Source organism: Panthera tigris, chromosome B1 (genome assembly GCF_018350195.1).
Source record: "Panthera tigris isolate Pti1 chromosome B1, P.tigris_Pti1_mat1.1, whole genome shotgun sequence".
Taxonomy (NCBI): domain Eukaryota; kingdom Metazoa; phylum Chordata; class Mammalia; order Carnivora; family Felidae; genus Panthera; species Panthera tigris.
In genome coordinates this window covers 21,327,550-21,343,229 of record NC_056663.1, presented here as the reverse complement: position 1 = coordinate 21,343,229, position 15,680 = coordinate 21,327,550, and the positions used below count along the sequence as shown (strand labels likewise).

The 15,680-nt window shown below is 39.2% G+C and overlaps 1 protein-coding gene across 3 annotated transcripts in view; it reads left to right on the top strand.

The window, feature by feature from the left end:
• The window catches only part of ZDHHC2 (zinc finger DHHC-type palmitoyltransferase 2), a 72,104-nt gene that overhangs the window by 16,828 nt on the left and 39,596 nt on the right, over nucleotides 1-15,680 (top strand). For all 3 annotated transcript variants that reach the window (XR_006216531.1, XM_042983051.1, XM_042983050.1), the window contains exons 2-3: nucleotides 6,752-6,778; nucleotides 7,858-7,952. Coding sequence is in view for 2 of the 3 variants with exons in the window: in XM_042983051.1 (XP_042838985.1) it covers nucleotides 6,752-6,778; nucleotides 7,858-7,952 (122 nt within the window). In the remaining variant the exon portion in view is untranslated. The remainder of the gene's footprint in view (nucleotides 1-6,751; nucleotides 6,779-7,857; nucleotides 7,953-15,680) is intronic.

Genomic DNA, 15,680 nt, shown 5'->3' with positions numbered 1-15,680 from the left:
TCCGCCCCTTCCCCCACCCCCCACTTGCACTCTTTCTCTCTCACACACAAAAATTAACAAACAGCCGATTTAGTTTTTCTCATATTAATTTGCCCCCACTGTAATTCACCTGCATTCTTCTGCTTATTCGCACTGAAAAACTCTTCCAGCAACTTCTTTCCCTCAACTTCTCATTGCATCCTCCAAAAATTTGTGGCATTCCTGCAAGCTAAAAATGCAGTGTATACTTGTTACTCCAGGTTGTTTATAAGGCAGTTAACACCAAACTTTGGGGAACGCATACTCCTGGCACTTCCCTTTTTTGTGATACTTACGTTCCATATTCAGCTCACATTTATCGAGCCCTGCTATTTAACACCAGGTTCTATTCTGGGTGCTTTTATGTACCTCATGTAGTTTAATTCATAAAACAGCCCAGTGGGATAAATATTGAGATAAAGCTCAGAGTGGCTAAGTAACTTGGCCAAGATAAAACCTCAAACAGGGGGCAGAGCCAGGACTCAAACCTCAGTGAGAGACATGGGAAAGAAACCTCTAACAGATTGCACTAAGTGCTAAGAAAGAAACAGTATATTGTGATGATCGCAGGGGTGAACTGGACAGGAGGGCCTCTGTGAGAAACTGACATGGAAATCGTAATTTGAAGGATGATAAAGAGCTAGCCAACAATGGAGCTGGGGAAGAGCTTTGCAGACAGGGTAAAGACAGTAAGGTTTAGTATGTTCTAGGAAGAGAAGGCCAGCCTGTTTGTAGCTTGGTGCGCAGCAGGATGAGTGAGGAGAAGTGGTCTTGGGGACGTAAGTAGGAGCCAGATAGATCATGGTCGACCATGGAGGCCTATGTAAAGGAGATTGGACTTTATTGTAAATTCAGTGCAAAGCCATGGGAGGGTTTTTAGTGAGATGACGTTATCAGTTTCCATTTTAAAAGAGATGATGGCTTTCCTATTATAAAATGAGTTTTTAAGGAATTGTGTGGGGACCCAGGGAGGACTGCAGACTGCCTGGCATGATGTTTGTGGTTAGGGCTGTTAGGATGTTAGTCTGGAGCCCAGTTGGAAGCCATGTGTTGGGAAGTTCTGCCTTATGAGGCCTTATCCTTTCTCTTCGTTTCTGTTCTGAAGCTACCACTCTGTCCTTGACAAAACAGTTCACATAAACCCACTGATAAACTTATTTGAAGAGTGACTTTTCTCCTTGTCTTTTAAAAGTCAGAATACATCAGACAGTGTAGGACTGAGGATAATTTTAGAGCCAGAGGAACTGTCCAGGTAAAGTACAAGTTTTTGTGTCAACAACAAAATCAAAGCACAGATCAGCTGAATATCGTGATCAAAGTCACACATATTAGGAAGATTGGACCAGAGTCCGGGTCTCCTACCAACCAGTTAAATGCAAGTGCAGAGGATCTAGAGAGGGGACGCTGTTAGCACTTTCAAGAAGCAAGACAGCCTGGAGTGGCTGAAGCCTTCTGCCCAAGAAGGGGAGGGGGCATGAGATGAGGTCAGCGAGGAAGGCATGGACGGCGGTTGTCAATAAAATCACAGTGACATCTGAGGATAACAAAGGAAAGACACAGTTTAATAAAGACGTAAAATGTAAGTAGATCTGGTATAAAGAAATTAATTAGAACACATTTGTTAGGAAGAAAGGAATGCAGTTGGAATTCAGCTGGAAGTATTGATCGGAATACTGTATTTTCTTAGGTCTGTCATTAAGCTGGTCTGGTAGCAGTGTCGCTAGTATTCACAGGAATGATCTGTCATGTACCTCCTACCACCCACATTCTGATCTGTAATAACCCGAACAATAAGCTAGATCTTCTTGGAAAGTAGCTGAAGGAACAAAGGATCCCACGTCAAGGGGTTCCCACCGGCCAGTTTAGTCGGAGAATTCACTGTCAATTTGGCAAACAAAAAGAGCATAATTAGTTCTGCTAGAGTAACTTGAGTATTGAGAATTAGCAGCAAGGGAGGGCTATGGTGACCTGAACAGGAGTGATAGCAGTAGAATACGGGGCTGAAAAGCCAGCTGGAGTTGGTTCAGGAACTAACAGGAAGTTAGAGGGGGTAGAGACAGTGCATTGGGATGATCGCTAACATAAGTTTTCTTGTGGGGCACCTGGGTGGCTCAGTCAGTTAAGCGTCCGACTTTAGCTCAGGTTCTGATCTTGTGGTCTGTGAGTTCGAGCCCCGCGTCGATCTCTCTGCTGTCAGTGCAAAGCCTGGGCCTGCTTCTGATTGTGTGTCCTTCTCTCTCTGCCCCTCTCCCATTCTCTCTCTCTCTCTCTCAAAAATAAATAACATTAAAAAAAAATTTTTAAATAAGTTTTCTTGTGAAAAGTCCGGAAAAATGGGATAGCTGCCCGAGATATGAGGTCAAAGGAGAGACTTGGTTCAGACAGGAGATAGTAAAGCATATTTGTATTGCTACTACTATTTTTGATTTCAACTGCTTCGATGACTTAATTCACAATGCCTTAAAAACTTTCCTTGTTTTTTTCAGTTAGTTTTAACTTTCAATTACAATGATCTCATAAACTTTAAGTTCTTTGAGCACAGGGATGGAATCACATTTTCTATTTTATCCCCAATAGTGTAAGCATAGAGTAGTTAGTGGATGTTTTTCAATAAATGAGTTAAAGATAAGCTCCCCCCGCCCCTGCCCCCCGCCAAAAAAAAAAAAAAAAAAAAAAAAAGAGCTTGGCTATAAAGTTGTTCTTACAGTTCATTCATTAGAACCAGATTTTTAGTTTTGGTTGGCATCCTTCATTATTAGACTGCATATATGGGTCTGAGGTGTATCTGTGTCGAACTGAATTTGGAAATAGTGCTGTGGATTTATATAGAAAAGTTACTGTGTATATGCAGTGTAGGTAAGTTATTCCTCCAAAAAAGAGAGTTTGAATTTGAAGGCAAGACAAATAAACTTCAGACTAAGAAATAGAAAGATCACAGCAGCATACATCTGCAGTGAAAGTACCTAAACACCAAATTGTTCTAGCAACAATTACATAACTGTTCTTTGCTAATTTAAGGGGGAAAGTACTTTTTTTTTTTCCTACTATGAAGGCGTATTTTAGTATCTGAAGTTTTGGATTTTGGAGGTACTTATGACTGAAAGTCGAACTAGATTTAAGTTAACAGCAGCTTACTGGGCTGCTTCTTATCAATAGATATGCTTCTTGATAACCAACTCTTAAATGTATAATCACCAAAGGAATCACATGATTCCCTGCTTTAAATCAAGATTGAATTGAAATCAATTGAGACTAAATCTGCTCTAATATTTTTAGACCTGTTTAGAGAATAGGATTTGATAGCATCCTAAACAATCATAAGGATGTATAAGTAAACTTAATTTGGATGGGATTATTTGTAGTTGGGTTTTTAGAGTATGAAAAGGGATTTTATTATTAGTTTCTCTCTAGGAGGTACATAGTTATGTTGCTATATGTAGTTCTGACTTATTGCTTTATAATAAATAATAATCATATAATAAATAGTAACCACTTGAGAAATGATATAAAAGATCAACACATATATTCTTAGTAGATTTCTGGAATAAGACTCAATTATAACATCAGGGTGTGATGATGAATTTTGTGTCAACCTGGGTAGGCTATGATGGCCAGTTGTTTAGTTCAACAGCAGTCTAGATGTTTCTATGAAGGTATTTTTTAGATGTGATTAATAACATTTAAATCAATAGACTTTATTTTTTTTTAATTTTTTTAACGTTTTTTATTTATTTTTGAGACAGAGAGAGACAGAGCATGAACGGGGCAGGGGCAGAGAGAGAGGGAGACACAGAATCGGAAGCAGGCTCCAGGCCCTGAGCCGTCAGCCCAGAGCCCGACGCAGGGCTCGAACCCACGGACCGCGAGATCGTGACCTGAGCTGAAGTCGGACGCTTAACTGACTGAGCCACCCAGGCGCCCCATTAAATCAATAGACTTTAAGTAAAGCACATTACCTTCCATAATGTGGGTGGACTTTTTCTAATCAGTTGAAGACCTTAAAAGAAAAGATTGAGGTTCCCCGAAGAAAGATTCTGCCTTGAGGTTGCCTTGGACCCAAGACTGCAGCATTAACTTTTTCCTGGATTTTCTGCTTGCTGTCCTGCTCTTCAGATTTCAGACTTGTCAATACCTATAATCATGTGAGCCAGTTCCTTAAATTCAGTCAGTCCCTTTTCTTCCTCTCACTGTGTGTGTGTGTATGTGTGGGTGTGTTGGTTCTGTTTCTCTGAAGAATTCTAATATACAGGGGTTGGAAAACTTTTTCTAAAGAGGATTGGACAGTAAATATTTTAGGAAATACGGCCATACTGTCCCTGTCACACCTACCCAACTCTGCCATTATAACACAAAAATAGCCACGTAAGCAAATGGGTGTGTCTGTGTTCCAGTAAAAACTTGTCTGCAGAAATAGGGGGCTGGCTGTATTTGGAACAGGACTGTAGTTTACTGACCCCTGTATTAAATGATTGCTTGATAATGCATGCAAAAGAGATAAGGGAGGGTATGCATTTTTTTTTTTTTTAGCATACATTTTTAAGAATGTTTATTCAAGCCAGGTTTGAATCAAGAAGCAGTTTGTTACCCTTTTGTGTATTAGGGGTTATTGCTTTGGCCCATAGTCTCAATCTTCAACCTGGATTTTACGTTTTATTTTTACCCAAGAGTTTTTTTAAAGATAATACTGCAACAGAAAGTCTCACTCTTAGTAATTCTGAACTGATAACTGACCACTCAGCCTTTTCTCGGACGCCTCATTCCATTTCTTAGAGGAATGAGTAATGAGGGAGGGGAGCGCTAGGAGGACAGGGCATCTGGAAAACAGAACTGGTGACCCAGTCCGCCAGCCTTGCGGTGTCTAGGCTGGTTCCAGACTCCAAGATGGAATCCTTGAAGGCCATCATTGTGCTCGCGGCAAACAGGAACATCTTTGATAACTCGGATGATGATTTACCATCCTCACTTGCTCTCTTCCTGTATGCCATCAGTGCCAAAAAAGTGTGGGGATTCCTTAGGCTTTTTCAACAAGTCGGAGTCCTTGTTGCCTAGTTGTACCGCAGTTAGTTGGGGAAGAGGTTTAAATTCCTAGGGATATTGGAAAGTTAGAAATCTCTAAAGCAAAATATTACCACTGTAGGGTACAGACCAGAAAGTAATTAGGCTAATGCAAGATGAAATTAGGCAAATAAAGTTTTGAAGTGAAAATTAAAATTGTGACCCATAGTGATAATATTGAAGGTGTTCGCATGGTCACCATCTTGTCTGCCTGTCCCATTCTGGGCATCAGAAATGTTAAAGGAGGGGCACCTCAGTGGCTCAAGTGGTTAAGCATCTGACTCTTGATTTCGGCCCAAGTCATGATCTCACACTTGGTGAGATCAAGCCTTGCATTGGCTCTGTGCTGTCACCACAGATCCTGCTTGGGATTCTCTCTCTCCCTGTCTCTCTGCCCCTCCCCTGCTCACATGCGTGTGTTCTCTCTCTCTGTCTCTCAAAATAAATTTTAAAAAACATTAAAAAAATGTTAAAGAAAATTGAGAATCAAAGAAGTACTGTATTTAAAGGAGCCACATCAAGGTTGGAGAGAGATCTGGAAGTCATGTAATATTTGGACTAAAAGAGAAAATTTCACGGAGACTCAATAACTTTAAATACGTGAAGGTCTGTCATTTAGATTTTCTGTTTAATGCTACATGTTAGAAGCCTGGATACCATAGGAAGAAGCCACAAAGAGACTAATTTCAGCGCACTATAATGCTGTAATCATTCTTTAGAGCAGTCCAATAATGGAATGGACTTACTCCAAAACCATGGGCTCCTGCTGCCTCTAGAAACCCTAAACTAACATTCAGTAGCTCTCTTGGGAAGGATGTTTGTTGGATCAGATAATCTTAAAAATCTTTCACAACATTACACTCTGGTTCCAGTGCTTCTTAAGGCAATGAAATTAAATTCCAGGAAATACCAAATCTTTGCTGGCTACAACTTCCAACTTTGAGATAGGCCAAAACCTCCAAAATGGACTTTAGTACAAATGGAGGAAGACCAAATGGGAAACAAAACAAGCACACAATATAGGAGGTAGGACAAGTGCCCGGGTTATTTCTAGATACTGTTTCTTGTCCCAGCTCATTTCAGCTGAACGGTCCCTAATCTAGCGACCTCATCTACCTTGGGGTATTTATAAGCCCCTCAAAGATGACAGTCTCTTAGGCACATTCCCTGCATCTCTCATTGTACACTAGGGAGCCATTAGCCATTGGGCATAAGAATTTGCACTTCTAGAAATTTGACCAAAGCGTGTGCCATGGATCCAACATTTTAGTCTCCTGGAGAGTTATCTGAAGGCAGTTGCCAACTTGTAAAGAACAATACATGCCTCTGAAAATGTCCTCACATGAAGAACACTGCTTTTATCTGAACCCTGATTCGGGAGGAAGGCTAAGAAAGTAATTGATATAGGAATAAGACCCACAAGGAGACGCCTGATGGGTTGTTTTCTGTGTGGCGTCAGGGCTGAAATACCAACAATACCAGCCTTCCTCCTCCACCCTGTCCCCCAGCAGTAGTCACCTCTCCTCTAAATAAAATTGAACAAATATTTAACGATGTTGGTTTGAAGGGGAGCCAAATTATTAACCTACTCAAGTGACCTATGTCTCCGTGAGGCTCTGTTGTTTGCCATAAATGTCGTAATCTACTACTAATCTCTGTTTTCTGCTTATTTCTATAGTGTCCATGGAAAACGTTGGAGAACAAGGTAAGATCTGTTTCGTTATTGTTTTAGATGTGAAATTGTAAAAGTAGTTTTTTTCCTGTAGAGTTGGCTGGAATTAATAAATTATACTTTGAGAATGTGGAGTCATGGTGGGGTTAAAGACTTCTCTCGGTCCCCAGACTGAACTCTGTTAGACATTTGGCAAAGACCTCTCCCTTGAAATGGTAGCCATTGTGCCAAAGATTCTTGGTGGCTTCAAAATACAGGAGTATCAACAATCTCCTGTTTCAACTCAGAGTATTACCCCATTCCTGAGTCATCCACATAGTTCATGGAAAATATCATTGGCTGCAGCCATTTCACACTGATTTAAGTGCCTCATTGGATTACTGAATTTTTAAATGATTCTATGCGTATCATCATGCTTTAAGAAATTGTCATACAGCTTAAAATACCAAGCATGCTGTATTTTAAACTAACATTTTATTCAACTGTATCTCATAGAATTTATTTATATATTAGTGTATTTTCCAGAATTGTTCATTATCACCACATACAGAATATTTTGTGCTTGCCTAATATAGTATTTCACAACTAAAACACCATACAAAGTGTGTTTATATACATTGCTTGAACAAAGTATACTTTTCTTAAAAGTTGTCCCATGTGATAAACAAGACACTTGAACTCCTGTTGGAGGAAATCTCTCTTTGTCCAGATGGTCTCTGTTTAAATATATAGTTATTAGAACAATCAGTGCCAACAGATTTGACTACATCGAAGCCAAATTAGCAAATACCTCCTCAAATAGGAACTGGTTTTGCTATTCTTCGTCCGTGAAGTTCTTTAAGCCTGAAGTTTTAAAATTTTTTTAATGCTGTGTTTATTATTTAAAGTTGAAGGCACAGCTGCCTGACTTTTATAACATAGGAAAGGTCTGTCTAGCCATTTGGCTAATAGATTGGGGGTGTCTACAGATGAGAGCTTTCTGATCATGGGATATGAAATAATTAAGTTATTGAAGAATTTGGTTCATTTAGAACAAGCAGATCTTTTGTGAATGCTATGATTTTAATGTGTATTTGCATATTTTAATGATAATTATGTTTTTCTCATTTTAGTTGTGTGCCTGATTGCTTATCATCTACTTTTTGCAATGTTCGTCTGGTCATATTGGAAAACTATCTTTACATTACCAATGAATCCTTCAAAAGAAGTAAGTTAAAATATTAGTAAAGTTATCTTGAAGTTGGAAATCAATAATACTGATGTCTGAAGAATGAACTTTACGTCTTTTTGTTAATGTTGCACTTAGCGTATTGCTTTGTTTACATTAATGTGTCTGTTGGTAAATACTTGAATTTTCACTTTGTAAATATTATTTTTGCACTGAGTTAGTATTATATTTCTGATCCTAATTCTGTGGTGTGTTCCATTTCTACTTAAGAGTCAGACAGCAGGGTGGATGAGTGAATGGATAGAGCTGAAGGTGGACATAGCTATATTATAATTATCACACTAACAGTATATTAATTGGCTGCTCGCCACCAGAAACAATAATAACAAAATAACAATGTAACTAATCCTCTCTATATTCAAAGTCTGTAGCCAGTCCACAGCTTATTGTGTATCCTCCGTTTCCAACATCACCTCTTGGCCTAAGATGGGTGCTCCAGTTCCAGCCATCATGTCTACCTTCCAGACAGCAGGTCAAAAAAAGTAGGATAGAGGAGTAGAAGTAAGCGTCCTTCCCTTTAAGGATGTTTTCTGGAAGTTGCAATGCCATTTCCACTTAGTTTAGAACTTAGTTACATGGCCACATTTACTTGCACAGAAGGTTAGGAGTCTAGTCTTTATTCTCAGTGGCCATGTTAACCATATTAACCATGTCAGAAGAAGGAAATTGTGGACATTGGGGGAAAAATAGCAGTCTCAGCTACGGAAGATTTTAAGTAGAGTGATAGTGTCAAATTTACATTGTGAAAAGATCATTCTGACTAAGTATTTGTTTCTAAGTCTTTCACCCTGGTTAAAAGTTGGGTGCAGAGGACTATGCCTTACTTATTTCTATACCGTTGGCACTTAGTCAGTACATGTTTGTTGAACTGAAATAAACTTTGTTCCAGCAATAATGTTGTGGTTTTAGTTGGCCAGGTTTAAAAAAAAAAAAAAAAAGATAGGTCTAGGCATTGTTGCAAATTGTTCCTGGAAGTAATCTGTTTGAAATGCAACTGTGGTCAGAAGGCTGGTAAAAATGCTGTATGACCTGGGAAAGGATATTAAAAATAAAACCACAGGTATTTGCACAGAATTAATGGTATGGTTGGCCTAAAATGCTGTACATACAGCCTTTTTTTTCTTCTACTCTCTACCTATTTTTGTTTCCTACCCCTTTTTCCTTCCCCCTGCCATGGTTGCTTCTTTCCTATTATCTCTCTTACTGCCATCCTGGCCTTAGTTGTAGGTTTGAAGGAGAATGCTGACTCCTGTCCTGGATGATCTTATCCTTTCTGGTTCTTTATCTATAACCTCTGTATTGACAATTCCCAAATCTCCTTCCAGCTCTGACCTCTCCTGTTGCAAACTTACATATCTCCCTGCCAAACATGGCTCCTTAATCCACTGAGACTTCAAATGCAGCACATCAAAAGCTGAAGTCACCCCCTTCTCCCTTCCCAGACCATGACTCATCTGTTTCTTTTACTGGTTAATGCCACTGCCATCCAGCTCAACCTTCCAAATCTCCACCTTTCTGGAAGCTTGGCAGCCTTGCCAGAGCTCTCTGGCTTCCTTGGCCCTCCCTCAATATCTAAATCCTGCTGATGTTTTTACTTCCTAATTTTTCTTTTTTGGTTCCAACCCCTTTTTCTTTTCTTTGTTTCTCTTATGTTCTTTCTTTCTTTCTTTCTTTCTTTCTTTCTTTTCTTTCTTTCTTTCTTTCTTTCTTTCTTTCTTTCTTTCTTTCCTTCTTTCTTATCATTACCCTAATTCAGGATCTCAATCATCTCTTTTGTTTGAGACATTGCAGTCTCCTATAGGGTTTCACTGTTTACATTCTTGCCTACACTCCCTTCCCGGAGCGCTGTAAAAATCCATCCTTCACCCTGAAGCTGGAGGTCTAAAATCAACTTTAACTCTTCGATTCTATGTCTTCTATGTATTCAGTTATTCTACGTGTCCCACAGGCCAGAGGCCGGTCTCCCTCGTTTGGCAACACGAGTCTTGTCTAAATTTCTGGCTTCCCACTTTATTTTCTAGTGGTTTTTAATTGCATGTATTTTCCTGTATATACCATGCCATTATTTTCTTTCCAGAATATTTTTACTTACTTTCTCATCCAAATAATTCCATTTTTATTCATGGTGGCAGCTCCATCTTGGTCTCCATTGCTGATTTCTCATTATCTCCTGAACTTTAAAGCATTGGATTGTTCCAGAGAGCAATCCCTGGACTTCTCTTATTTATCTACATTACGACTTTATGTATCATCTCATTGCAACAGCTTTCAAATTAATATTTTCTGTCTCTCCCTCTCTCTCTCAAGAATAAATAAATACTAAAAACAAAACAAAACAAAACAAACAAACGAACCAAAAAAAAAACAAAAAACAATATCCTTAGCCTGGTCCTTTCTTCTGGATTCCAGACTCATTTCCAGCTATGTATTTGGCATCTAATAGAAATTTTAAATTCAAAGTACCTGGAATCAAACTTCTGATTTCCCACCCACTCTCTGAATCTTCCTGTTCTTAAAGTTTTCCCAGCTCAGTAATGGCAATTCCATTTAAACCCCTGGGAGGCATCCGCCACCAGCAACTCCTCTGCTCTCAGACTCCATCACGTCCCGTTGAGCAGAGTCTGTAAGGATACCCTCAAAGCACGCACCGCGGGAGCTCATTCCCCGCCCCCCCCCCCAACTGCTACTTTCACCCCTGGTCCCCGCCACCAACATCCCAAGCCTGTATGTTGCAGTAACCCTTCAACCAGTTTCCTTTTTCTGTATATTTTCATCAAGTATCCACAGTGATCCTTTCAAAATAGAAAGCAGATCATATCATTCTTCTGCTTAGCACATCCCTTTGATACCCGAGCTCACTCACAGTAAAAACATAATTCTCTACTGTAGTTTAAAAGGCTGCACAAGGTCTGGCCCCACACCACCTCTCTGACCTTCTTCAGTGCTGCCTTAGTCACATTAGTTTCCTTGCATATTGTTCCATCAATATGCTAAGCATGTTTTTTCCCTCAGGGGTCTCAAAACCTGATTATTTTCTCTTGACCTGGAACATTCTTCCCACAGACAACTGTGTGACCAAGTCCCTTACTTACTTCGTCTCTGCTCCAGTGATACCTTATCTTTGAGGCTTTCCATGATCACTCTGTATAAAATGGGTAAACTATTCCTGGAATGCCCTATAACCCTTAACCTTGCTATATTTTTCTCCATAGCATATCATTCTGTAACTCGTTCCATATTCATTTTATATCATTCCTAGAACGTAAGCTCTGCAACGGCATGAACTTTATCTGTTTTGTTCACTGACCCATCACCGATACCTAGAGCAGTGTCTGACCCATTAAAGGTAGTCAATAAATATTTGCTAAATGATTTGATATAGACAAGTAGTTATGTGTAGAGATGCAGGTTGTGTTTATAGCCTTGGTGGAAGTTGAAGTACCTTCTAATTTCTCCCTAAAATTATATGTGAGATTGGGGCACCTGGGTGGCTTAGTCAGTTAAGCGTCCGACTTCAGCTCAGGTCATGATCTCACAGTTCGTGGGTTCGAGCTCCGTGTCGGGCTCTCTGCTGACAGCTCAGAGCCTGGAGCCTGTTTCAGATTCTGTGTCTCCCTCTCTCTCTGCCCTTCTCCTGCTCATGCGCTGTCTGTCTCAAAAAGGAATAAACATTAAAAAAAATTATATGCGAGATCATCAGCTAAGAATGAGAGGGAGGTAGGTTAATTGAGGTGTGGGAAAGCAGAGGTTTGAAATAGTGGTTGGAGAGAGTGAGGAAAATAAAATGATGAAACACGGAAGAAATGTCACAGTATTAAAAAAAATAATAAATAAAATAAAATAAATAAAATAAAATAAAATAAGGGGTGGCTGAGTGGCTCAGTCAGTTAAGCATCTGACTTCAGCTCAGGTCATGATCTCACGGTTTGTGAGTTCGAGCCCCACATCGGGCTCTGCGCTGACAGCTCAGAGCCTGGAGCCTGCTTCGGATTCTGTGTCTCTCTCTCTCTATCCCTCCCTGACTAGTGCTCTGTCTTTCTCTGTCTATCAAAAATAAATAAAGGTAAAAAATTTTATAAAAAAAAGAAAAGAAATGTCACAGTATTGAGGGAGCAGTCGAGATTGAGGACAGTGAATTTACAGCTGTCCCATGATTTGTTGGATGATTTTTCCACACAAAAAAAATTCACTTTATTCGAGTCCTACAACTGTGTGACATAGATACTATTTATTACCATTTTACAAATGGAGCAGTAGGTTCTGAACATTAGCTAATTACTCCAGGGCATCAAGAACTAGCATGTGACAGAGCTAACATTCAAAGCAAAGTTCCCCTTTTTCTTTCTTTCTTTCTTTTTTTTTTTTTTTTTAATATTTTTAACATCTGTTTATTTTTGAGAGAGAGTGACGGAGACAGAGTGTGAGCAGGGGAGGGGCAGAGAGAGAGGGAGACCCAGAATCCGAAGCAGGCTCCAGGCTCTGAGCTGCCATCAGAGAGCCTGACGCAGGGCGGGGCTTGAACTCAGGAACCATGAGATCAGGACCTGAGCTGAAGTCAGAGGCTCAACTGCTCAACCCACTGAGCCACCCAGGCGCCCCTAAAGCCAAGTTCTTCTGACCATCAAGCCCACACTCTTGGCAGTATACCACGCTCTAGCATGGAGAGTGGACACCACAGTGGGTGGGTGTAGCCAGGATATCGCTTGGCACATGGAGAAAAAATAGCAGCACTTCCATTTACATATTATTCTTTTAATGTTTCTTTTTTTTAAAGTTACAATAGAAGGCATAGAAATATATATAAAGTATAAAATATATATAAATGCATATAAAGTTTCACATATAAGGTTTCATATATAATATATTTATTAGCTAATACAAATAAAAATGCATGTCAGTCTCAAATTATTGTTTTACTGATGGGTCCATGATCAGAAGAGTTTGGAGACCACTGTTTTATGAAAGAAAGAGCCCTCGCTTGCTGGCAAAGAATCTTGAGTTATTCCATTAATAAAGTGGAAGATCTCACCCTAATCTTTTAATTGATCAGCAGCCAGAGACACTCCCACTTGTAAAATGAGGGGTCCTCGGCTTAAATTGACAATAGAGTGCTCTCAGCTGCTAAAAATCTTTGAAAAAATGGGACTAAAATAGCAGGGAAAGAGGTAATCATGTTAATATTTTCTTGTTAGTTTTGAGAGAATCAGGAGAAATCTGGAACTAAAATTTACCTTTTTATATAACAGGATTGTTAAATTGCTAATCATTTTTCAATTTATAAGATTTTCTCCCATAAAAGTAAGAAAACCATACATTGTGAAAATGGAGACTGGGCAAAAAGAGAAGGGAAAAAAATCATGCTAATTTACCCAATTTACAGGCTGAATTTCCTTCAAGTCATTTTTCCTACTTGTATTCAGCGTGCACAGATTCCAGTTTTTTCCCCCCACATAATTGTCCATCATTGGTTCATTGTGATTTTTAATCATGGCATAATATTCTCACTGAAATGCATAAAAGTTTACTCTGTCACATCCCAGCTTGGAATTTTAGGCTGATCCCAACTTTTCATATTATAAATAATTTTGTTAACTTGGTTGCCCATATTGTGTATACACGTTTTACCTATATTTTGGATTATTTCCTTAATATAAATTCTCAAAAGTCACATGCCTAGACCAAGGAAATTTAAGTTACTTGCCACATTGTTTGAAAAAAGAATGGTAGCAACATAAAGTGCCACCAGTTCAATCAGATCTTTGGCATTGCCTGTTGTCATTGAGAAAGCTGCTGGTCGTCAATTAAATTCTATGTTTCAATTTGTACATTTTAGATACTGGTGAGATTACATGTTCATTTTTGTCCTAAGTGAAAAATAGCTAGCAAGAAAGGAAATGCATTCCATGAGTTTTCTATTGGTTATTAGATTTCATGTTTTTTCTTAATTTGTATATCCTTTAAAAATCGTACTCTTCTTTAACCTGGACTGTGGTATTCTGGATGGGATCCTGAAACGGAAAAAGATATTCAGTAAAACCTAAGGAAATCTGAATAAACTATAGGCTTAAGTTAATAATGTATCAGTATCGATTCATTGATGTACTAATATATGATGTTAATGATGTGGACAGTTGGGTGAGAAGCTATATGGGAACTGTATCATATTTTTTCAAATTTTCTATAAATCTAAAATGTTTTAAAATGGATAAAACTATTTAAACCAAACAAAACAGCGTGCATTAACCGGTCAGAGGACTGCCATACCCTTCAGACTGGTGGCAGGTCAGCAATGTTATCTGTTCCACCCTGGGAGATCTTCATTCCATCAGCTCTCAACAAACGTCATCTCTCTTCAAATCTGTGACATACCTGTGCACGTACAAGTGTTCTGGGGGAGGGGCACCTGGCTGGCTCAGTGGGAACAGCATGTGACTCTTGATCTCTGGGTTGTGAGTTTGAGCCCCACGTTGGGTAGAGAGATTACTTAAAAATAAAATCTAAAAAATAAAAAGTGTTCTAGGGGAAAGGACTGTGTATTTGGTGCATTCCAAAGTAGAATTAGATATTTGGAATCCGTATGACACGAGTCAGAATTCTGCCAACCTGCATTTGGTTTTCTGGACCTGATGCAATGTGTTGTTTACTTATTAATAAAAGCACTAAACATACTAAAGAGTCTTTCAGTTCTGTCACTGACTGGAATTTTCCTCTAAGGTAAAAAGGATCCAGAGAACTCCATAAGAAAATGTGGTAAAATGTTGATGGTTTAATCCTTTTGACTATTATTAAGTCTTTACTAAACTGATTTTCAGTGCTAGGTTTTAAATTAATTTTAGAAACACAGAGGGGAGATATATCTGCCTAAATGGTGGGATTCTGAGAATGGAATGTTGGGGACTGAGATATAAAATAAGTTTTTCCTGGAGCGCCTGGGTGGCTCAGTCAGTTAAGCATCCGACTTCGGCTCAGGTCATGATCTCGCCATTCCCGAGTTCAAGCCCCGTGTCGGGCTCTGTGCTGACAGCTCAGAGCCTGGAGCCTGTTTCAGATTCGGTGTCTCCCTCTCTCTCTCCCTGCCCCTCCCCCACTCACGCTTTGTCCCTTTCTCTCTCAAAAATAAATAAAAACAATTTTTAAAAATTAAAAATAAAACAAGTTTTTCCTTGATAGTCAGTGATCTGACCCAGGCCTACTGATATGTGTTCCTTTGTCCATTTCGCAATCCTAAGAGAATGCTGAATCTGTGCTAGGATTTGATCCCTGCCCGTGTGGGATTACATGTTTGTGGGAGAGTTAGACAATGGACCAATGAACAAACAAAATAATTTTAAATTGTGGTGCATAATACAAAGAAGGACTGTATGGACCTAGGGAAGAGTATGACAGGGGAAGGGACAGAATTTTCAGGGTACCTACCCAGTAAAGGAATCTTGGAAGTTCTTTGAGAAGATGGCATTTAAGCTAAAATCTGCAAAGTAAGAAGGAGCCATCTATACAGTGCGAGGACTAGCATTCTAGAGAGAGGAATCTGCATGTGCAAAGTTAATAGACATTTTTAAAATGACCCTTTCTTTTTCTTGACTATTACAGCATTATGACATCATTGGATGTCATACCCTTTATACCAATTAAATGTTTCCAAACAAGATGCGTAGTTCTATTGAGACCATTTTCCTTTAGGTCCTTATTTTTCTTTTCTTTCAAAAC